Raw genomic sequence first — 25,258 nt, 5'->3', positions numbered from 1 at the left:
CAAATAATTACTGAAATAAGGAATTGTTCAGGATTACTTAAGGGATGTTTTTTACAGGAAAGTTTCTTTAGAAGCTGGAACATTTTGCTAATTAAATATGAACACAATTCTATAAAACTTACATAACATATTCTTCCCTACAGATATCATTCATCTTTATCATTATATCAAGAAAAAATATCGTCCTTTCCCGCAAATAATGATCGGTTTTAATGGGACGTTAAAGATATGATGGGCATTTCATCGTCAAATGATACTTATTTCTTTAACGGGCATTAAAATGCAGTCTTCGTAAAATCTTTATCTGAATTTGAGAATAAACACTTGCAAACAGTAAAAAACCTTATGTAGCAAAACTTTAAGTATCCATAAAATATTATGTTACTGTAAAGTGACTTCTATACTGAAATTTAAACACTAGCCCGCCATATTATTTTCTTTAAATAAATACCTACATTGATTTCCTAACGTTCGACTTGCAAGCGAAACTTTTTAATGGATTTAGTTTCGGTCTCGCTTCGAGTTGAGAAAACTTTGAATAGGACGAAATCTCTCTTGCCCAAATTACCTTTTTTTCTAATTGTTATGCGCAGGCGGAGGAGGAAGTGAAACCACAATAAATAAAGAGAATTCATAATTTAATCACTAGACAGGTAATCGTATTCACATTCATCACGTACAAAAAATAAAGGGGTGTAAATATATCTCTGAAAAATGTAACAAGGTAACATAATGTCGAGCTAGACGAGGTCAGTCGGGTAGGGGCTCGGGGCTCGGGCTAGGGGGCCGCGGGGCTGGCGCGGGGCGGGGAGCTACGGGGGCGCGCGGCGCCGGCGCGCGCGGCGCCCGCACAGCAGCCGCTGGAACGCGTGCCGGAACTCAGGGCTGAACACGGTGTAGATGACGGGGTTCAGCGCCGAGTTGAAGTAGCCCAGCCACAGCGACAGCGACGTCAGCACCGGGCTCACCTCGCAGTCGCACGTCGGAACTAGAATAGCCAACACGAAAAAAGGAAGCCAGCACGCTACGAACGCGCCGGTTATTATTGCCAATGTTTTCGCCGCCTTTCTTTCCCTCTTGGAATCGGCGGCTTCTTTCGGCTTGCGCCGCACCAACGTCGGGTAGTAGGCGGCGGCGACGGCGCCGTAGCCCGTCGTGGGCGGGTCCGCCTCGAGGCCGTTGGCGCAGGATTGCTTCTCTGGGCTAGTGTTGTTCGACGACACATTCGTGAAACCTGTCGTGGTCGTCTCTGATATCGTCGGCAGCGGCCTGCCGATAACGGCGACCACGGCGGCCGCGATACCGCCGCTGCCGCCCGCGGCGACCAGCGCCCCTCCGGACGGCACGGGCGGCGGCCCCACGCCGCCTCGCGCCGTCGCGCCTCGCCGCCGACGTATTCTTTTTCTGGCAGTTTGGTATATTCGCCAATACAGTATTAGTATCACTAGTACTGGCACGTAAAACGACGAAGCCGTCGCAAATATTTGATAACCGACGTCCTGACTCACGACACACCGCAAGTCTTCGGAAACGCGTCGGTTCCAATCTGGATCTTTCCAACCCAGTAAAGGCGCGATACATACGAGGAAACTGACGATCCATACGCATGCTATCATTATACCCACCCGGCCCGCCGTTCGTGAGTGAATGTAGTCGATGTTGGTCACAGCCCGGTACCTGTAAGAGAAACAAATTGATTAAAAAGTGATGACAAAAATTTGATAAAACAAAAATCTGGTCCAATAAAAAACAATAAGTATATCGGAATCTTATTTACTCATTTGCCCTTTTTTGCATAAAAGTTCTCTACTGACCTATCAAGCGCAATAGCGACGAGGTGCAGTATGGAACAGCACAGCACGTCGCCGGAGGTCCACATGTCGCAGAGTTCGGGGCCGAGCGTCCAGCGCTGGGCCACCTCGTACACCGCGCCCAGCGGCATCACTAGTTTGTTCCAGAGGCAAGACACAGAAGTTCTCTACTGACCTAATCAAGCGCAATAGCGACGAGGTGCAGTATGGAAGCGGTGCAGCACAGCACGTCGCCGGAGGTCCACATGTCGCAGAGTTCGGGGCCGAGCGTCCAGCGCTGGGCCACCTCGTACACCGCGCCCAGCGACATCACTAGTTTGTTACAGGCAAGATACAGAAGTTCTCTACTGACCTATCAAGCGCAATAGCGACGAGGTGCAGTATGGAAGCCGTGCAGCACAGCACGTCGCCAGAGGTGCACATGTCGCAGAGTTCGGGGCCGAGCGTCCAGAGTCCAGCGCTGGGCCACCTTGGGCACTGCACCCAGCGGCGTCACTAGTTTGTTCCAGAGGCAAGACACAGAAGTTCTCTACTGACCTATCAAGCGCAATAGCGACGAGGTGCAGTATGGAAGCGGTGCAGCACAGCACGTCGCCGGAGGTCCACATGTCGCAGAGTTCGGGGCCGAGCGTCCAGCGCTGGGCCACCTCGTACACCGCGCCCAGCGGCATCACCAGGCACGCCACCAGCAGGTCCGCCACGGCCAGCGAGAGGATCAGCTGGTTCGCGGCGCTGCGCAGGTGCCGCTCCAGAAGTATTGCTGCTATCACGAATACATTACCTGGAACAAATTAAGTGTTAAAGCGCTTCAAGGATAGAAGTAAAAGAACTTTCATAGGTTCAAATCGGTCACATTATACCTAATATTAATTTAATAGAACAGAAGTTGTAAACATATTGTTATTGTAAACATATTGTTACGGAAATACAACCCGTTTCTCATTAGTAAATGATATTTTACGTTAATTTATTAAATGAAGATTATTTACGAAAGATTTTTTGTTAAACAATAAAATAAGGGAGGGTGCTTCGGGTAGAGTAAACGACAGTTATTATACTTTCTATAGGATCATAAATATCTACGAGATGCAGAAATAGAAAATGCCTCTGTGGCCTAGACGGAGCAGTAGAGTTCCCAAGTGGTGTTGAAAAAATGGCGCTTCAGTCCATAGTCCATACTGAGACTGAGAATTTCTTGAAGGAATCGAGGTATCTTTACTTACTAGAAGCTAGTGCCGCGTTGGTACGTACCAACTACAGTAGCTAAAATTAGCAGGCCGAGTACTACGGCCTTGATGGCGGCGCGGACGAGCGCGGCGGGCGAGTCGAAGGGCGCGGACGCTCCCAAGGTGGCGTTGGACACGGTGACGTTCCACCCACTGGGATCCCACTCGGTGGAGTTCCACGTGAGGTTCTGCAGGGGGAGCCGAAGGTACAGCGCCTCCCACTCCAGCAGGTCATCGCGACCGTCCGCGCCCTCCATGCCCTCTCACCGCGACTCCACTCCAACTACTGAAGAAAGAAGAATCATGTTTACTTTCACAGAGACATAAACTTATATCTATAGTTACAGTCCTAAGTTAAAATAGTATAGGACCTTTGTCAGAGACTGGTATCTGTACTAGGGTACCAAATGCGTGTCCACTGTCCAACCGATTACCAGTTTAATGTTTCGTAATATCTTATTTATTGCATAGGTTTGGAAACTACGAGTATGTAAGTGGCAGTAGCATTTTAGCAGAGTTCGTTCGTGTCAGCCAAATGACGTCCACTACTGGACAAAGGCCTCCACCAATGATTTCCATAACGACCGGTCCTGCACTGTCCATTCAGGTACTTCCCGCGACCTTCACCAGATCGTCTAGCAGAGATAACCAAAGTTCAAAAAAATCATACGTTGCGATTGTGATCAACGATGCGACCATAAGGGTGTGGTGTGTTGCTCTGCATATTAGGGTCTGTTAAGTTTGTCGGAATATATTTCTATGCAAAAATATGTGATATTGACACACGCCACGCTGTAATGACGCGTGATATTATGGAAATGTGTCACCGCAGTCGACAACGCTCGAGCTCGTCTGAGCCCGCTGAAAGAGATGGGATAAATTCCCACAGTAGGTAAGTATAGTATCAGAAACATCTGCATAATTATAGAATACTTTCTAAAACTGGCTCTTGTACTTTTATAAGTTGCTCCTGGCAAGTATAACTTAAATTGGCAATTCTGGTAAACTCTCAGCTCGTCTGACGCTGGCTCATAGCGTAAAAAATACTTGGAAAATGCCCACGGGGTAACATGTCTGTCGTTAGAGCAGTCGTGCGGCAAGTTCGTCGGTTCAAGACTCGGCTAATTGACATTTTCAAGTGAAAAAATTATGTTCAATTTCGTGAAGTCTAGGGACAGACAGGCTAATTGATACTTCAGTGAAAAATTATGTTCAATTTCTGTGAAGTCTGTAGGGGCAGGCTGTCAGATTGTAATTAGGTTGATAGATAGGCTCATGAATATTTATTACTAAACAAGAAAGTAAAAGCAAAAGTTGTCGCGTGTAGCAATTCTCTATCTTCCCGCTATAATTCTCTTAAGACTGATAGATAAGACAGTCTCAAAATTTTGGATAATTTTAACCACGAGGAATTAAATTGTCTTAAAATATATCCAGAGCTTCGTATAAACTGTATTAATTGTGAGGTCTCCTGGAATATTTGTTTAAAGGAGTTCAACTCAAGTGTACTTTCCGTGTTAAACAATAAACAAGCGGGTTTCAAATGACAAAGCACCTAATTAGCAGTTGGTACTTACCGGTCGTGTTGTATTTTCGGTAGAGTAAATTCAGCGCTCGACCCATCATTCTTATTTTAATTTATTGCTTGCGTTACAATCTGAAAAGAAAAAGTATGGTTATTATAATGCAATGACATAAATACTACGCAAGAGCAATATAGGTAGTAACATTATCTTCTAATAAAAATTTTGTATCACTTTCTATTTTAGTTTGTATCACAGTGTTTGTAACAAAACTCATCCGAAATAGCTTGACCGATTCTTATAGTGATATCTGAGAATAGGATGTAAACTATTTCTCATATCACTAAGTGATACGGGGTTTTCACGCGTCTAAAGTCGCGGCAAAACTAGTTTTATAGTATTTTATTATTATTATTGTGTTTGTACGCTTTGGAGCTCACGGGTCAAAAGTGGCCCGGTCCTTTATAAGGCTTGCGTGGGGATACAGATCCAACACGTAGAGGCCGTTCTAAGCGCAAAATAATCGACAAAAGTGAAAGTGGTGCACATGCTGGATCTAGTCTCTGACTATATCATGGGATGTAGCCAGAGACCATCCCCAGCCTGTGCACAGGAGCTATTGCAGTTATTGGAGAATGGACTAGGGTTATGGATGAAGGATGGATGGACTGGTTACTGGGCTATGGATGGAGACTACGGGACACCTGCCTGGTTCATAGTCTCGGACTGAAAAAATGGCAGGCGGTGACTAGCCAGTGACTAAATGGGCCCCTCCTGGCGTCATGGGTCGTATAGACCGGACTGAGGGGCAACATTGGCGTCTGCCAGCTCAGGGGTGTAGAGAGGTGTGCTGCGCTTTCTCCGAAGTTACTCGCGGCGTTATGCCCTTTAACACTTCCACCCCTGGAGCATATAGCTCTAGCGACTCCACTCTGGCCGGCCGGTTAAGGCAAGTCAGAGGTGAAAGTCCTGCAGACCCTCTCGGATTCCACTTCGGCAAGCNGTGCAGCACAGCACGTCGCCGGAGGTCCACATGTCGCAGAGTTCGGGGCCGAGCGTCCAGCGCTGGGCCACCTCGTACACCGCGCCCAGCGACATCACTAGTTTGTTACAGGCAAGATACAGAAGTTCTCTACTGACCTATCAAGCGCAATAGCGACGAGGTGCAGTATGGAAGCCGTGCAGCACAGCACGTCGCCAGAGGTGCACATGTCGCAGAGTTCGGGGCCGAGCGTCCAGAGTCCAGCGCTGGGCCACCTTGGGCACTGCACCCAGCGGCGTCACTAGTTTGTTCCAGAGGCAAGACACAGAAGTTCTCTACTGACCTATCAAGCGCAATAGCGACGAGGTGCAGTATGGAAGCGGTGCAGCACAGCACGTCGCCGGAGGTCCACATGTCGCAGAGTTCGGGGCCGAGCGTCCAGCGCTGGGCCACCTCGTACACCGCGCCCAGCGGCATCACCAGGCACGCCACCAGCAGGTCCGCCACGGCCAGCGAGAGGATCAGCTGGTTCGCGGCGCTGCGCAGGTGCCGCTCCAGAAGTATTGCTGCTATCACGAATACATTACCTGGAACAAATTAAGTGTTAAAGCGCTTCAAGGATAGAAGTAAAAGAACTTTCATAGGTTCAAATCGGTCACATTATACCTAATATTAATTTAATAGAACAGAAGTTGTAAACATATTGTTATTGTAAACATATTGTTACGGAAATACAACCCGTTTCTCATTAGTAAATGATATTTTACGTTAATTTATTAAATGAAGATTATTTACGAAAGATTTTTTGTTAAACAATAAAATAAGGGAGGGTGCTTCGGGTAGAGTAAACGACAGTTATTATACTTTCTATAGGATCATAAATATCTACGAGATGCAGAAATAGAAAATGCCTCTGTGGCCTAGACGGAGCAGTAGAGTTCCCAAGTGGTGTTGAAAAAATGGCGCTTCAGTCCATAGTCCATACTGAGACTGAGAATTTCTTGAAGGAATCGAGGTATCTTTACTTACTAGAAGCTAGTGCCGCGTTGGTACGTACCAACTACAGTAGCTAAAATTAGCAGGCCGAGTACTACGGCCTTGATGGCGGCGCGGACGAGCGCGGCGGGCGAGTCGAAGGGCGCGGACGCTCCCAAGGTGGCGTTGGACACGGTGACGTTCCACCCACTGGGATCCCACTCGGTGGAGTTCCACGTGAGGTTCTGCAGGGGGAGCCGAAGGTACAGCGCCTCCCACTCCAGCAGGTCATCGCGACCGTCCGCGCCCTCCATGCCCTCTCACCGCGACTCCACTCCAACTACTGAAGAAAGAAGAATCATGTTTACTTTCACAGAGACATAAACTTATATCTATAGTTACAGTCCTAAGTTAAAATAGTATAGGACCTTTGTCAGAGACTGGTATCTGTACTAGGGTACCAAATGCGTGTCCACTGTCCAACCGATTACCAGTTTAATGTTTCGTAATATCTTATTTATTGCATAGGTTTGGAAACTACGAGTATGTAAGTGGCAGTAGCATTTTAGCAGAGTTCGTTCGTGTCAGCCAAATGACGTCCACTACTGGACAAAGGCCTCCACCAATGATTTCCATAACGACCGGTCCTGCACTGTCCATTCAGGTACTTCCCGCGACCTTCACCAGATCGTCTAGCAGAGATAACCAAAGTTCAAAAAAATCATACGTTGCGATTGTGATCAACGATGCGACCATAAGGGTGTGGTGTGTTGCTCTGCATATTAGGGTCTGTTAAGTTTGTCGGAATATATTTCTATGCAAAAATATGTGATATTGACACACGCCACGCTGTAATGACGCGTGATATTATGGAAATGTGTCACCGCAGTCGACAACGCTCGAGCTCGTCTGAGCCCGCTGAAAGAGATGGGATAAATTCCCACAGTAGGTAAGTATAGTATCAGAAACATCTGCATAATTATAGAATACTTTCTAAAACTGGCTCTTGTACTTTTATAAGTTGCTCCTGGCAAGTATAACTTAAATTGGCAATTCTGGTAAACTCTCAGCTCGTCTGACGCTGGCTCATAGCGTAAAAAATACTTGGAAAATGCCCACGGGGTAACATGTCTGTCGTTAGAGCAGTCGTGCGGCAAGTTCGTCGGTTCAAGACTCGGCTAATTGACATTTTCAAGTGAAAAAATTATGTTCAATTTCGTGAAGTCTAGGGACAGACAGGCTAATTGATACTTCAGTGAAAAATTATGTTCAATTTCTGTGAAGTCTGTAGGGGCAGGCTGTCAGATTGTAATTAGGTTGATAGATAGGCTCATGAATATTTATTACTAAACAAGAAAGTAAAAGCAAAAGTTGTCGCGTGTAGCAATTCTCTATCTTCCCGCTATAATTCTCTTAAGACTGATAGATAAGACAGTCTCAAAATTTTGGATAATTTTAACCACGAGGAATTAAATTGTCTTAAAATATATCCAGAGCTTCGTATAAACTGTATTAATTGTGAGGTCTCCTGGAATATTTGTTTAAAGGAGTTCAACTCAAGTGTACTTTCCGTGTTAAACAATAAACAAGCGGGTTTCAAATGACAAAGCACCTAATTAGCAGTTGGTACTTACCGGTCGTGTTGTATTTTCGGTAGAGTAAATTCAGCGCTCGACCCATCATTCTTATTTTAATTTATTGCTTGCGTTACAATCTGAAAAGAAAAAGTATGGTTATTATAATGCAATGACATAAATACTACGCAAGAGCAATATAGGTAGTAACATTATCTTCTAATAAAAATTTTGTATCACTTTCTATTTTAGTTTGTATCACAGTGTTTGTAACAAAACTCATCCGAAATAGCTTGACCGATTCTTATAGTGATATCTGAGAATAGGATGTAAACTATTTCTCATATCACTAAGTGATACGGGGTTTTCACGCGTCTAAAGTCGCGGCAAAACTAGTTTTATAATATTTTATTATTATTATTATGTTTGTACGCTTTGGAGCTCACGGGTCAAAAGTGGCCCGGTCCTTTATAAGGCTTGCGTGGGGATACAGATCCAACACGTAGAGGCCGTTCTAAGCGCAAAATAATCGACAAAAGTGAAAGTGGTGCACATGCTGGATCTAGTCTCTGACTATATCATGGGATGTAGCCAGAGACCATCCCCAGCCTGTGCACAGGAGCTATTGCAGTTATTGGAGAATGGACTAGGGTTATGGATGAAGGATGGATGGACTGGTTACTGGGCTATGGATGGAGACTACGGGACACCTGCCTGGTTCATAGTCTCGGACTGAAAAAATGGCAGGCGGTGACTAGCCAGTGACTAAATGGGCCCCTCCTGGCGTCATGGGTCGTATAGACCGGACTGAGGGGCAACATTGGCGTCTGCCAGCTCAGGGGTGTAGAGAGGTGTGCTGCGCTTTCTCCGAAGTTACTCGCGGCGTTATGCCCTTTAACACTTCCACCCCTGGAGCATATAGCTCTAGCGACTCCACTCTGGCCGGCCGGTTAAGGCAAGTCAGAGGTGAAAGTCCTGCAGACCCTCTCGGATTCCACTTCGGCAAGCCGAAGACGAGGGTCTTGACCGACTCTCGGGAGCACTCGGATTAACAACAGACTGGCCCCGTGGTGTCGATTATTATTATTATTATAATCACAAATATAAATAACTTTCTGAAACATTCAACTAACAAACAAACAAAGAGTTATTGATCGAATTTGAAATATAAGGCAATTCAAAATATTTTATCCGGCACCGAATGCCATGCTTTTAAAGGATGATGGGCAAATTGGGCGTTGAACCAACAGAAACAAAAAGTGTACTAAATTAAAGCTTAATACTAGTACTTCATTTCATAGTATGACAACAATCCTGAAATACGCGGGGATACGGAGATAGAGGTCATTGAATATGCAAAGTTTCCATAGTATTTCACATCACACTAGGGTAATAAAAATAGTATTAGGTCAATTTAATTGCTTGTATCAATCATATTGATAGTATTGTATCATATCTTACTATCGATTCTATCGATTAAGTATGTAAGTATACCGAATAAATCACAATCGATTATTCGATTGCAGTAATCGAGTATAATGCTGAAAATAAGGAATCAAACTAACAATCAAATGATAGTGATGATGGTAATCAATGAAATCGATTAAGCGAATTGTTAATCGATAAATCGTTATTTGGCAATATCGATTAATAATCGATTCGTGATCGATTATGCGACAACACTACCTACAGATTAACTGGTAGAAATCCCATTGAAACATGACTGTGTTCATTTCATTTCTCAAAATGGTACCTACGAGTAGGTGTGGTCCTACGCACGTAATGTAGAACATGGTACTTATTTTATTCCATTTGTTGGCCCCACTCGGACATAATAATTGATAAATAACTTAATGTATCAATTTAGGTATATTAATTAATAATATTTTTTGTTTGCGCAATAAAACACCTATGACTATTATACATTATGTCAATTTCCAAGCAAACCCGGGAGTTTTTGGTAGTTATTTATATGAAAATATATTTCTGATACTAAGTCCTAACTTAGAATAATAGTTACATTTCTGTTGGTTTTACGCCCAGATTCCATAGAAAAGTGCCCATCATCCTTTGTTTGGGGCGAGTTAATTTGCTTTTATTTCGACAACTAGAATAACGGCGGTGAAACTCGATGAATAACTTTAACGTTTATCGACGCTTTTTTTCGCATATTCACACCATGAAACCATTATTCGACGTTCTAGTGTTAATAAATACATTAAAACTTTTGGAATGCACAATACAAGCAGTTATAAAGTATAAATATACAGGGTGGAAACGATAAGTGATCTCACGCGATTATTTCTAAACTATACAAGATATTGAAAAACTGGTTACTGATCCTGAAAGTGCTTCACGAGCTCTTTCCAACGGTATAAGTAATAGGTTACAGAATTAACTGGATCTGTCCGAAAATTCAATGTTTTCAGCCTCCATACTAAATGTATGCCGGCCACACAATAATAAGAAGTGTATTTTTTTATATTAAACAATAAACACTTAAATTGAACTCGTAAGTTGCATTCTAATTTTAATTATTCATGGAAAATATTGGTTTTAGGCTTTACTTGCTATAATATTATCAAGACATGAGTGCCATGACTGTGGCAGTACTAAATGTATGGAATCTGGAAACATTGAATTTTCGGATAGATCCAGTTTATTTTGTAACTTATTATTGGTACCGTTGGATAGAGCTCGTGAAGCACTTTCAGGATCAGTAACCAGTTTTTGGATATCTTGTATAGTTTTTACTATTATGTGGTTTTACTAAATGTATGGAAGCTGGAAACATTGAATTTTCGGATAGATCCAGATTATTTTGTAACCTATTATTGATACCGTTGGATAGAGCTCGTAAAGCACTTTCAGGATCAGTAACTAATTTTTGGATATCTTGTATAGTTTAGAAATAATCGAGTGAGATCACTTATCGTTTCCACCCTGTATATATACAGGGTGGAAACGATAAGTGATCTCACGCGATTATTTCTAAACTATACAAGATATTGAAAAACTGGTTACTGATCCTGAAAGTGCTTCACGAGCTCTTTCCAACGGTATAAGTAATAGGTTACAGAATTAACTGGATCTGTCCGAAAATTCAATGTTTTCAGCCTCCATACTAAATGTATGCCGGCCACACAATAATAAGAAGTGTATTTTTTTATATTAAACAATAAACACTTAAATTGAACTCGTAAGTTGCATTCTAATTTTAATTATTCATGGAAAATATTGGTTTTAGGCTTTACTTGCTATAATATTATCAAGACATGAGTGCCATGACTGTGGCAGTACTAAATGTATGGAATCTGGAAACATTGAATTTTCGGATAGATCCAGTTTATTTTGTAACTTATTATTGGTACCGTTGGATAGAGCTCGTGAAGCACTTTCAGGATCAGTAACCAGTTTTTGGATATCTTGTATAGTTTTTACTATTATGTGGTTTTACTAAATGTATGGAAGCTGGAAACATTGAATTTTCGGATAGATCCAGATTATTTTGTAACCTATTATTGATACCGTTGGATAGAGCTCGTAAAGCACTTTCAGGATCAGTAACTAATTTTTGGATATCTTGTATAGTTTAGAAATAATCGAGTGAGATCACTTATCGTTTCCACCCTGTATGTATACAAGGTATTGTGTTTTAAATGTTTGCCGTAGTATCAAAACTCTTTACTCTCCAATAAATTATTGAGGATTGAACATTAAGAATAACAAGGCAAAATTAAAGAGGAGACATTAATAAATAAAAAACTCATCAATAAATTTATCGTCTGTTATCACTTGTTAAATAACGAATCAGTTCAAAACAAATATGACCACGAAACCACAGTAGATAAATCAAAACAGTACGGAAACTTAGCCCTTTCGGCGAGTTAAATACCTACACTTCAACTGAGTGTTAGGGTTGGCACTCTTAATCTTTATAAAATTAATAAGGTTCTGACTTACTTATTTATATAACGTTTATTTAGGTTTTTAATTATCAAATACCTAATGGAATAAATTAATTGACTAAGTAGTTAACAAAAAAATAAAACGTTAATTAGGTTCTATAATGATCGAATACATAATGGAATAAATTGATTAAGTACTATTAGAGGCCGGTAGAAGATATTCTATTCTCATAAATAAAATGCCGGATACATTTCACATAGCTATTGCCTCATTCTAAATACAGTTCATCACTTAGTACAAAAGCGCGTGGAGCAAATTACTTTATCAAATAGAACACATAAATTGTTAAAAAGCGTAATTACGTAATTTAAAAAGAACTTTTACGAAATCAGATGTAAGCAATTTATTTAAAAAGTAATATTTAATCATTTTTACAATTCAGAATTATTACGAAGTTAAAAATGAAAGTTCTGGTTTTGAAGATGCCGAGTTCAAGCAGCCGTATATTACGCAATACACTCGTGGCATGTTTTTTAAAAATACAGCGGATCGTGCATGCAATAAAATTATTACTCAAAACACAACGCGCGCGACACTCGCGACGGATGGACTGCGAGGTTCGCTTAGAGCTCGTGTAAAGCGTGCGTCTGTGTGCGTGAGTCTGATTTCGAGCGTTTGTATGAAGCTTCCGTACTGCTTTAGCTCATATATCTACTGTGACGAAACTCGGCTATTCTCAGATGAGCTAGTTTTTGCGTGTCCGGGCTGTTAAATCGTTAAAAATTACAAATTAGAGACATGCAAGTATTTTTATATGTTACTTAACAACCCCATCCAGTTGTGCATTAAATCATAGGCCTCTATTTTAAGTTTTTGTGACTTAATTAATTTCATGAACCTCTGTTCTCTAATTACCGTTACGCGTCCGCACACCGACTTAATGTTAAAACTTGGCTGTAATTTTTATGTCGTATAGATTTGGTTTACTCCATTCAACATTTTAAAGAGTACAAAAGATTGTCTTACGCATAGCAAAATATCTATTCAATAGAACCATTCTGTAAATAATTAGAATTAAAAAACTGCTTGTCCGAGCGAAAGTCCTAATTCCCGTGACGTTTTCTGTTTTTGGGCACATAAGCCTAAATAATAATATTTGACACATCATTTACGCACGCGGCGCGAGCCCTTAGTTAGTTCTAAGACCTGTTAGCAAGTAGACGTCTATTGCGTTGGCGTACTGTCGATGAATTGCGTAAGAGTATAATTACCATATCTTTGGTTTTCAATTTTTCTATTTACCATGTCCTTATTTTTATACTCGATTTTTGAAGGTAGATCCACGTTGTTAATTTAAATAGATTCAGTACTTTAGCCTTCATACGTTGTAGTAAGACAGTATTTGCATACGCTGAAGATTTTGGAAATTTTGAAGAAAAACTATCGTTTTATAATTTCCATGTACTAATTACTAGAGATGAAACGGATAGTTGTTTGGCCGGATACCGGATACCGGATATCCGGCGAGCTGCTAGGCCGGATAGCCGGATATCCGGCGGCCGGATAGTTGTCCCATTGTCATGTTGCATGTCGTAACGAGTTTAGCGCTGCACAGGTGCTTCGAACGCGATCAGTAGGTTTAGTAGACTAGACAAGTCACACTTTTCGAAAATCGAATTCGTTCGAAATAGAGATTGCAATCCGGATTATTCGAAATTCGAAAATATCTGAAAAATCCGGATTTTGAGGCTATAAAAAAATCCGGATTTTGATTTTGAAATCCGGTTTTTTCGAATATTTTTACCCCAAAAATTTTATCATAAAATCATTAACCAAAATATCTGTTGAATGCAACATGGATGCAAAACAAGAGAAGTTTTGATTGAACGCACCCCGCACTTCGTCGCACAACACAACACTCACACCTGCACACAATGACGCGTCATGCGTAATAAATTCGCTAGTCGGCCAGTGAGTTTTATACGAGGCGGTGGTGGTGCGCGTTTGTGTCACGCCGCGCGCGTCTACCTACTAGGTAGTGACTGAATAAGAATACTCCCGTGTTGGTAAGTACAAAAGTACATAAATAATTACGTTCCTACACAATTTAATACAGTGTTACTTATACAGTGTTTTGTTTAGTTACGATATGTTTAACTATTTAGGCAAATGTAAAACGCTTTTGTTTATAATATTTCAAACTATTATGTTGCATTTTTTACTATAAAATTATCACTTCACGGGATTTACAACAAAACTTTTATAACGGTAAATAAGATATTTACCCTCCCGAAGTTTCAACTCGGTTGTACGAGTCATGGTCGCGGGCAGACTGAAGAGATGCGGCGTCGTCTGCTCCGGCGCGATGAATTTTCTTCACCCACCCGCATTTGCACAATATTTTCGTCAGTGGTACAGTCAGTCCGACAAACTACACTAACAGTGTCCGGGTTTCTTTGAGACGGCCTAGAACGCGATTTGCATTTCACGCTTTTATTTACTTATCTAATCGCTATGTGCCGTTTGTTTCTTCTTTCTGTCCATTCAAATTTAAAGTTAAGTTTTGATTTGTCTATTTTGTAGCTGAATCTATATAAATTAACTACGGAAAAATCGAAATTAATCAACTAACTTCTTATGGTAGTATCGATTTGAAACTTCACAAATGGCATATAATAAATAGTTACTGACATCTCGAAAGCTGTATAAGTGGGCGCCTTGTTAAATTCTGCGGGATGTATTTAATAATAATACCTACTTCAATCTTGCCTAATGATGTAGGTCAGGTTTCCTAATCGTGATTAGGAATTTCTAGGGAAGCTCTTTGGCATTGATTGAATGGTCGATTCTCGAAACTATTTTTTTTTTCATTCACAGAGAAACCTGACGGAACATGGAGTTTATAGATTACATCAAAAAGTCAAGCGACAAGTCCAGTGTATGGCATTATTTTTTGAGATCCGCCAATGGGCTACAAGCTAAATGCAAACGGTGTTATAGCATTTTGAAGATTAGCGGAAGCACGTCAGCATTACATAACCACTTACTTAAAAAACATTCCATTGATGTTAAAAAAATTGAAAGTGGTGACGCAAATGTTCGACCAGAAGAAACAGCCACAGCTTCTACTAGCAAAAGCGATGCTCCACCTACCAAAAAACTAAAAGTGAACGACTATTTTGAAAGGAAAGATTCCTTGCCCAACTTAATATCAAGAATGGTGGTTCTAGATGGGTTACCACTTAAAGTATTTTGTTCGTCGGCTGATTTAAGAAAATTATTGGAAAAAAATTATAAAGAAAAGATCCCGAAATCACCAAATTCGATAAAAAAAATTGTAATGGACATGTGTGACAAAGAAAAATCCACTCTCATAAAAGATTTAAAAGTCTGGAAGACCAAAAACGTCATGTTTGCACTAACATTTGATGAGTGGACATCAATGAAATCCCATCGATATATAAATATTAACATTCATTTCCGCAATGAATATGGCGAAAATTTTTGGGAAAGCCTGGGCTTAATAAGGATTCACGGATCCATGGGCGCCGAAGCTTGCGTTTCCCTTATAAAGATAAGACTGAATTCATTCGGACTTTGCTTGTATAAAGATATTATCGGAATGACGACTGATGGCGCTGCAGTTATGGTCAAGGTTGGACGCATTCTCCCTGTCCCGCACCATCAATTGTGCCTTGCACACGCTGTACAGCTGGCTGTACTGGATGTTTTGTATAAAAACTCACCACAAACAGAAACATGTGAAGATACAGGCAGCTGCTCTGACTCAGATATTGAAGAAGACGGCGAAGACGGATTTGTAATCGAACGCACAAGAGAACGAAGACTGTTAATCGACGATTACAAAGCCATAATTAAAAAAGTTCGATCAGTGGTTAAGATTTTTAAAAATTCACCAACAAAAAACGACGCCATGCTTCAAAAATATGTGCAAGCTGAATTTGGCAAAGAATTACAACTCCTTCTAGACTGCAGAACTCGATGGAACAGTCTAGCCACTATGTTGGAACGTTTCTTAAAACTAAAATCATGCATACAGAAAGCATTGATTGATGTTAAGTCTGATATATCATTCTCAGACACAGAAATTGCATGTCTTCAAAACCTGCATACCTGTTTAGACATGATCAAAAGTACAGTAGAAGTACTCTGCCGCAGAAATTCCACCATTCTCACAGCCGATACAGCTCTAAAATTTTTAGTAAAATCATTAGAGAACCAATACAGTGTTACTGGCGAAAAACTGGCAAATTCTCTAAAAAGGAGAATCAAAGAGAGACGCCTCTACAAGGTTGTTGGCGCCCTACAATACTTACAGAATCCTAACCAATTTATGAATGGAACTGAGGAAGATGACGATACATACCAAAAACCAACTTATGATGAAATGAAAAATTTGATCTGTCAAACTGCAGCTTTAAATGGTGATAATTGCACATCTACTTCAGCGAACAAGAACTCCAGTTCAGAAACACCTTGTGAATCTGATTCCGAAACACCATCGCTGAGTTTTAAAGAGCTGCTAGATCGGCATATTATATCCCTTGCAAGTGATAGTAGAGATCCTCAACCTCACCCATCGAGTTCACCCAGCGGATCTGATTTGCCTACATTAATTCATGTCGAAATGGCATTGTATGAGAATGGGGGTGGTTGTGGAGAGATCCTTAAAACAGTTCTAAACAGGTTGTTGGCTATACCGCCAACGAGTGTTGAGTCGGAAAGGGCGTTTTCTACTGCTGGGATATTTTGCAACAAGATGAGATCACGTCTAAACGACGACACCCTTGACGGCTTTATGTTTCTAAGATCTCGATTATTAAAGAATACCGCCTAGAATATACTTATCTAATGTTCATTATATTTACGATATGAGTCACGTTACGTTTTATTTTAATTAAAAAAGATTTATTTTTTTGTGAAGATAATTATTAGTTTAAAGAAGGAAAGTTAATAACTTATGTTTTGTTTTAATTGTTTTTATTTTATTATCTCGATTTCATATGGAGCCGAGTGTTGATTGTGAATTTTAAAAACGTAGGTACTTAGTTGTAAGTTTCCTGTTCAAAGTTTTAATTTAAATATTGACTGATTAATTTAATTGGACTGACTGATTATAATAAGACAAATAAAACACGAATTAAAAGTAATAACTTTTGCAATTTTATTTATTTTCTTCGTTGCAAAGTAATAAAAGAGAACGCTTTTCTTCAAATACTTACATCTTTTTGACAAAAAACTACGTTTTATTTAAATTAAATTGATAGTTTAAATTTTTTTACCAAAATTCGAAAAATCCGGATAATCCGGATTTGTACGTTACACAAATCCGGAAATCCGGATTTAAGAAAAATCCGGATTTTGCAATCTCTAGTTNAGTCACTGTCCGCCATTCTGCCGTTACGCCTGACTCGATGCGCAACGATTGAAAGTTTGTAATCATATTTAATAAATACTTACTGCATAAAAGTGGTTTACTCTGGTCCTGCAAGATTAAGTTTTCAATCAGAAGTGGGATGTTTTCCATCGAAGCCTGAAAAAGTTGATTCCTGACGGAGAAAACCGTGAGTCATTTTTTTTACATTATTTGCTAAACGGTTGGTGTTTTACGAAGTCTGGGTTGCAGTGTTGTAATATGTGTGAACAATTAAGACAAAATACGCGTGTACAGTGATATTTATAACCTTATAGTGACGTAATTAGTGACCTCTGAATTTCTATGATAGTGAAAGTGAAACTACCGTATAATTAGTAATCGTCAATAATTAAAACTATATTGTATATTTCAACAAAACAACAATAGTAAAGGGATTTTTTTTGTGATTTGAAAAAAAAATAAAAAGAATGCTGGGTTGCGGAAACTGTTATATTATGGATATTATATTATGAGTAATGGTGTTATTTTTTTTTTGTGTATGTGTGACTTTATACGATGTTGTTATTAATTTACTTATTGATGATAAATCCACAATGATTGTAATACGTAGGTAATAGTCAGTGTTACATTATTGTAGTTGTCTGTGTCAATCAGTTATACTTAATGCATTTTAATTAAACCGGATTCGAATCATTAAACTATGGGGTCAGATAGACGTTCTCGATCGCGTAAGCGTCATCTATCGAAACATCGTCACCGTCGTGAATCCTCTAGTATGGATACTTCTTCATCAGTGTCCAGCAGTGAACGGTATACTAAGCGAAGTAAAAAGTCTAAAAAACGATCTGATAGTTACAATAAAAAACGGACTCATAAACATTCAAAGAAAAATAGAAAAACCAAGTCACATAGGTCTATTCGCAGTTCAAGTAGATCACAAGTTCGAACTCCTCCTTTAACTGAAAAAACCACTCAGCCAAATATTATACACAATCCTGGACCATCAATTAATTTAGAATCAAATAGTGCTTCCTCAAGTAACATTAATAACTTTTCAATTCCGGTGCAATCTTTCACCCACATAAATGCTATTCCCGAGTTTGATCCTAGTGATGGATCTCAAAATATTGAATCTTGGATCCATAAAGTCAACGAATGTGCGACTATATATTCTTGGAATGAAACTCAGATTTGTCACTACGCTTTAGCTAAGTTAACGGGACTTGCTAAGCGATGGTATCAGGGACTGCCTTCCCTACTTTTTAGTTGGGAACAGTGGATGGAAAAACTTAAGGCTGCGTTTCCTTCCACTGAGAACTATGGTGATCTTCTCCAACGGATGCTGCAAATTCGCTGCAAAATTGGGCAACCTTTGGATGTCTATTATTATGAAAAAATGATTTTGATTAACAAATGTGAGATTGTTGGACGTAAAGCGGTAGGGTGTCTAGTGCACGGTATCGATGACAAATTTATAAGGATGAGTGCTAATTCATGTCGATTTGAGGACCCAGAACAGTTATTTTCATATTTGAAAACGCTAGTACAAAGTGACGGGTATGCGATGCAAAGGCGAAGGGTATCGTGGAACAAGGATCATGGATCGCAACATTCACAGTCGAACTCTGTGTCTGATAGCATGGAAATTTCTAAACCTGGTATAATTTGCTTTAACTGTGGGGAAGCTGGCCATATTCGAACAAAATGTACAAAACCAATGAAAAAGTGTAACATCTGCCGGAGAGTAGGTCATGTAACAAAAGAATGCCGGAGTAATAAAAATCAAAGTTTTCCAAATCCTTCTGATGGTAGCAATGATACTAATAGTTCCTCACAGAACATGACTTCTCCTCACGATAAAAATGTAATGCGAATTAGTGCAAACGGAGCAGACAGTGAAAAGTATTTCAAAGATATTCAGGTAGATGGTTTTGAAAGACAGGCTTTTATAGATTTAGGGAGTAATTGCACTCTAATAAAGGAAAGTTTGGCCAAAGAAATCTACGGGGACTATCAAATTGACTTAAAAATCCCGAATCTTAGAGGGTTTGGCAATGTGTGTGTCACGCCGATAGGTTCTATTAAGGGTACCGTTGTAGTTGATGATATTTGCGCGGAAATTGATTTGGTGATAGTCGCAGACCGTTATATGCCTTGTGACATAATCATTGGTCAAACATTTACTGAGCTTCCTAACTTGGTTATGTATAAAACATCAGATAACCTAATATTTTATAAAGCGGCTGACACTAGTTGTTCGGAAATTTCTTTGAAGGTGAAACTTATTTCATTAGACAAAACGGTCATTCAACCACGTACAACCTCCCCTGTTGAAGTCGAAACATCGACAGAATATTCAGGTTCCCTTTTTATTCCAACGACTTACTGTTGTAGTGACACAAGAAAATTAGTGATTTTGCCTGGTTTATATACATTTCAGAATAATAAAGGTTATGTGATGATTTCCAATCTCAATAAAGATATTTTAGAGATTTCAAAAGGTCAGACTTTGGCTAGGGGCGTAGGGTATGAGGAGGTTACGGAACCTTATATCGCGATAACAACTAGTACATCCCAGGAAGCAGATAGTTTACCTTTGGGAGATATTCAGGTCGGTGTCAAATTATCAGATGAAGAGGAAACTAAATTCAATGACTTATTGGAGAAATATAGAGATTGCTTTGCAATTAACTTGTCAGAATTAGGTAAGACTGATTTAACGGAGATGGTTATTAAACTTAAAGATGATATTCCGGTTGTATATAACCCCTATCGTATGTCTATGAAAGAAAAAGAGCAGTTGTCTGAAATCATAGGTGATCTTCTTCAGAACGGTATTATACGCGAAAGTTCCTCCTCATATGCAAGTCCAGTTCTGCTTGTTAACAAGAAGAATGGACAAAAACGTTTATGCATTGATTATCGTGCATTGAACCGAAAGACCCTTAAAGACAAGTACCCGTTACCTAGAATTGAGGATAGGTTAGACAGTCTAGGTGGGAATAGTTTCTTTACAAGCCTTGACCTCGCTTCAGGTTATTATCAGGTACCTGTAGCAGAGGACAGTAAACATCTTACGGCGTTTATTACTCCGGACGGTTTATATGAATACAACCGTATGCCGTTCGGGTTAGCCAATGCGCCTGGCGTCTTTCAAAGGGCAATCAATTCAATGCTCAATTGTGCAGAACCAAATTTAGCATTGGCCTATATGGACGACTTATTGATTCCATCGAGCACAATACAGGAAGGACTAGGCAAACTCGAAAAGGTATTTCAATTGCTGAGGAAAGCGAAGTTAACTTTAAACCCAAAGAAGTGTGTTTTCTTTCAAAAAAATATCGAATATTTAGGATATGAAATTTCAGAAAATGGCATCCGTCCGGGAAAACTAAAAATTGAGGCAGTTAAGTCATTTCGTGTACCTAAAAATGTCCACGAAGTTCGCCAGTTTGTAGGACTGGCGAGCTATTTTCGGCGATTTGTTAGAAATTTTTCAGCAATAGCGCGACCGCTTACTGTTCTAACAAAAAAGGACCAGCCGTGGCACTTTGGACAAGAACAAATGAATGCTTTTGAAACTTTAAAAGAGAGCTTAATTAGCCGACCAATCCTCGCTTTATACGATCCTAAAGCATCACTTGAAGTTCATACGGATGCCAGCAAGTTGGGAATTGGGGCAATTCTATTACAAAATGGCGACAAGGGCCTCCAACCCATTGCCTATTACAGTCGACAAACTTCACCCGAGGAGCAAAAATTTCACTCCTATGAGTTGGAGACTCTTGCCGCTATCACAGCTCTGAACAGGTTTAGGGTATATTTACTCGGCACACCGTTTAAACTAGTGACGGATTGCAATGCGATCAAAAGCACCATGACTAAGAGAGATTTGATACCTCGTGTCGCGAGATGGTGGATTGCAATGCAAGAATTTGACTTTACCATAGAGTATCGTGCAGGAGTTAAAATGACACACGTGGATGCCTTAAGCAGAAATCCTGTTGCTGCGGAAAATCCTCCATCTCGTGACGACGATGATTATGTTTTTGGCATACAATGGGACGTTTGTAAAATTGATGTAACTGACGAAAGATGGCTTCAGACTGTACAACAGGCCGATAGCGAATTACAAAGAATTTCAGAAATTTTAAAAGACCCGGAAAGTGCAAATGTAGTAGAAATTAAAAATAATTTTACGATTAAAAATAATAAACTTTATCGTGTGGTAAGGAAAAATGATACTGTCAAGTTGTTGTGGGTTGTTCCTAAGTCAGTGAGATGGCAGATTGTTAAAAGCAATCATGATGACGTCGGTCATTTCAGTTACGATAAAACTTATGAAAGAGTTCGCAGGGTATTTTGGTTCAAAAATATGCGCCGATTTATTAAAAAATATTGCAAATCTTGCTTAAACTGTGCACACAACAAACTCCCGGGAGGACCAAAGGAAGGGATGCTTCATCCAATTCCTAAGCCTGACAAACCTTTTGAAATGTTGCACGCTGACCACTGTGGGCCGTTTCCTCAAAGCAAAAAGAGGAATTGTTATATTCTCGCCATAATTGATTCTTTTACAAAATTCATTTACATCAAACCAGTCAAAAATTGCAAAAGTAAAACTACAATTAACGTTTTTGAGGAATACTTTTCTCTGTTTGGAGTACCGTGCAAATTAGTAACAGATAAGGGAACTAGTTTTACTAGCCGAGAATTTAACAATTTCATTAAAGAGAAAGGAGTGAAACATATTATAAATGCTGTTGCAACACCCCGAGCCAACGGTCAAATAGAGCGTTACAATCGGTCAATTGTCGACGCGCTTACAGCAATAAATCATGAGCGACCTGATGATGAATGGGACCTCATGATACCGCGCGTTCAATGGGGTCTTAACAACACGGTAAACAAAGCTACCGGGAAGAGCCCAGCAGAAATCTTATTTGGCGTCGCACCTACTGGAGTTTCGGATGGTACGATGAACTCTGTTGTGTCGGAAGGTAATAGCATTGAAAATCGCGATGAAATAAGAGTTGAGGTTAAGGATCGTAATGAAAGTCAGCAAATGAAACAGAAATCTAATTTTGATAAACGACGAAAACTAGCTCATACTTACAAAATAGGAGATCTTGTTAGGGTCGAACGTGAAATAGGATCTTCTGTGCCGGGACAATCTAAAAAGTTGGTTCCTAAATGTAGTGGGCCTTACAGAATTGTTAGGATCTTAGGTAACGATAGATATGAGATCGAAGATACCCCCATAACCAAAAAGACAGGCAAACCTTTGTACAAAGCTATATTTGCGGTTGATAAAATTCACCCCTGGTTAGTGTTTTCAAATGACCCTATAGATAGTGATTCGAATAATAGTGGTACCGATTAAATAAAAATTATGTACATACAATGTAAAAAAAAAAAAGCTTGTAATAACACACAGCTATAATAAAATTATTTAATATATTTAATAATAAATCAGCCCTGTGTGGCGATACCAGCCCTGTGTGGCGATATCAGCCCTGTGTGGCGATACCAGCCCTGTGTGGCGATACCAGCCCTGTGTGGCGATACCAGCCCTGTGTGGCGATACCAGCCCTCTGTGGCGATACCAGCCCTCTGTGGCGATACCAGCCCTCTGTGGCGATACCAGCCCTCTGTGGCGATACCAGCCCTCTGTGGCGATACCAGCCCTGTGTGGCGATACCAGCCCTCTGTGGCGATACCAGCCCTCTGTGGCGATACTAGCCCCGTGGCGATACCAGCCCCGTGTGGCGATACCAGCCTTGGGTGGCGATACCAGTCCATTGTGGCGTTGTTCATAACCTTGTGTGGTGCTGTTAGTAGCCCTCTGAGGTGTTAGCGTTTGTGTACCAAACCCATGTTTGCATTGCGTAATTAATTGCTGGCCTTTATTAGCGTTGTTAGTCTGCATTATACCTACCTATCTTAAGTTTAAAGTGATCAATTGATTAAATTAAAAATTGACATAAATATTAAAAATTGTGTAAGTATAGTAAATAGCAGTTAATGAAGTAATCAGTGTGCACAAGTTCGTGCTATTTTTTTTTTATTGTATTTATTTTTATTTTTGGTTAGATTATCGTTTGGATTTTTTTAAAGTTTAAGAGTATTTATGTACTTTTTGATGTTTTATTTTTAATTTATTATTATGTTAATGTATACTTAATACATCTAAACACGCAAGGATGCGTGCATTGTCAGAAAGGCCGAATGAAAGCAAATGACATACTATTACTGTTATATTATTTATAATATTAATTTAAAATTATATAAATGTAGATTTAGTTAAATAATTCACGTTGTTAAATTTATAAGTTGTTGTATTGACGGACGGCGTAGTCACCGTCCGCCATTTCTGCCGTTACGCCTGACTCGATGCGCATCGATTGAAAGTTTGTAATCATATTTAATAAATACTTACTGCATAAAAGTGGTTTACTCTGGTCCTGCAAGATTAAGTTTTAAAAGCATAGTAATAATTGTCCAGTCAGTTCTCGTTCAAATAACTTTTTAAGTATTTAAAAACAGGGCAATAATATATAAGTATTAATTAACATTACGTAGTAACCCTGTTTAATCTAGATCATTCAGTTCTTGAATTTAATCTCGTCAAATAACATATATCAATAACCTATAAGTATTAATTAACATTACATAGCAACCCTGTATAATCTAGATCATTCAGTTCCTGAATTTAATCTCGCTAAATATCACATATCAATAACCTATAAGTATTAATCATCATTAGATAGTAACCCTGTATAATTTAAATAGTTAAAGTGTTCTATTTAATCTCGTTAAATAACTATTGACGCAAATCGCATTGTTATTTACTCGTAACTCGCAACTTAAACTCACATAAATAATAAACCGGTTTGTTACGCGCCAATAGTACTACCAGTTTCTCGATAACTTTTAAATAGTAAACAAACATTGTAAGAATGATTCACAGAGCGAACTCATTTGCATATTATCAGCGGAACGCATTTTTTCAATTCGCCACAGGCGATCAACAGCACTCGCTTACTAGATGAATCATAACTCGATTTTACCTGCCTAATGTTTGCGCGCCGTGCCAGGCTGCATTCCATTTGCGTTAAGATTTATAATATTATTGTAATTAAAACTTAACCCATTAACTGCCATTGTCTTGTATAACTTTTAATTATCCTGTTTTCGCCTCCGAGATTTATTTTACCGTGTAGTACCCCTGTACGACAAACCAATCCGCATTCCGCACACAATATTCAGCGTAGTAATAGTAAAAAACNCGTGAGAATGGCCGAACTATATCGATAACCGCGCACCGATTGCAATTTGATAGATTGACTTGGCTCATGAATATCAGACAAGGACGCATACATAAGCAACGGTCGATACGTGTTGTAGGCATAATATCAAATTCGTTAAATCACAGTCTGGCCTTATATTATAATCCATTTTAATTTCATAATTTTACTAATCAGTTGAGCTACTCCGAATGTACATACTTTCGACTCTACCTATCTGTCACTGGACCGCAAAGAAAAAGGGTCGGTTAGACAATCTTCTTCCTAGCTTTGTAAAACAAAATATACTTACTGGAAAAACTACGCATTTTTATTTATTAAAAACTAAAAGCTTGAATTAATTTAGTCTTTTTTCATAAAGTTCAGGTATTTTTAAAAATACGTAATGAAGATTTTCTAACCGGCCCTTTTTCTTTGCGGTTCAGTATATTCAAAACTTCGGATAACATTGAAGCCCCGCAGATGATTAACGAATTTAATCAAATTGCGACTTTCATTAAAAGCTGGCTTGAAATACGCAATTTAATGTTATCGCCGTCAACCGATAGAAATT

The 25,258-nt window shown here is 39.6% G+C and overlaps 2 protein-coding genes across 7 annotated transcripts in view; one reads left to right on the top strand and one right to left on the bottom strand.

The window, feature by feature from the left end:
• Positions 1–637: 637 nt before the first annotated feature.
• Positions 638–25,258, bottom strand: part of Ser-4 (serotonin receptor 4) — a 69,012-nt gene continuing 44,391 nt past the window's right edge. For 3 of the 6 annotated variants that reach the window (XM_028308433.1, XM_028308430.1, XM_028308431.1), the window contains exons 2-5: positions 8,152–8,231; positions 6,600–6,860; positions 5,886–6,129; positions 638–1,677 (exon numbers count right to left, since the gene is read on the bottom strand). In XM_028308433.1, the coding sequence (XP_028164234.1) occupies positions 813–1,677; positions 5,886–6,129; positions 6,600–6,831 (1,341 nt within the window). In that variant the 5' untranslated portion in view covers positions 6,832–6,860; positions 8,152–8,231 and the 3' untranslated portion in view covers positions 638–812. Of the gene's footprint in view, positions 1,678–2,348; positions 2,593–3,062; positions 3,324–4,614; positions 4,942–5,885; positions 6,130–6,599; positions 6,861–8,151; positions 8,232–25,258 lie in introns of those variants that run through there. The other 3 variants (XM_028308434.1, XM_028308435.1, XM_028308432.1) reach the window with 2 other exon arrangements.
• LOC114355542 (uncharacterized) lies at positions 15,623–16,858 on the top strand. The gene has a single exon (XM_028308440.1). The coding sequence runs from the start codon at positions 15,623–15,625 to the stop codon at positions 16,856–16,858; it is 1,236 nt and encodes a 411-aa protein (XP_028164241.1).

The sequence above is a fragment of the Ostrinia furnacalis genome, unplaced genomic scaffold, assembly GCF_004193835.3.
Source record: "Ostrinia furnacalis isolate ACB-3 unplaced genomic scaffold, ASM419383v2 OfSCF2419, whole genome shotgun sequence".
In the NCBI taxonomy this organism is placed as follows: domain Eukaryota; kingdom Metazoa; phylum Arthropoda; class Insecta; order Lepidoptera; family Crambidae; genus Ostrinia; species Ostrinia furnacalis.
The sequence above is the reverse complement of the archived record's forward strand: the minus strand, read 5'-3'. Positions and strand labels throughout refer to the sequence as shown.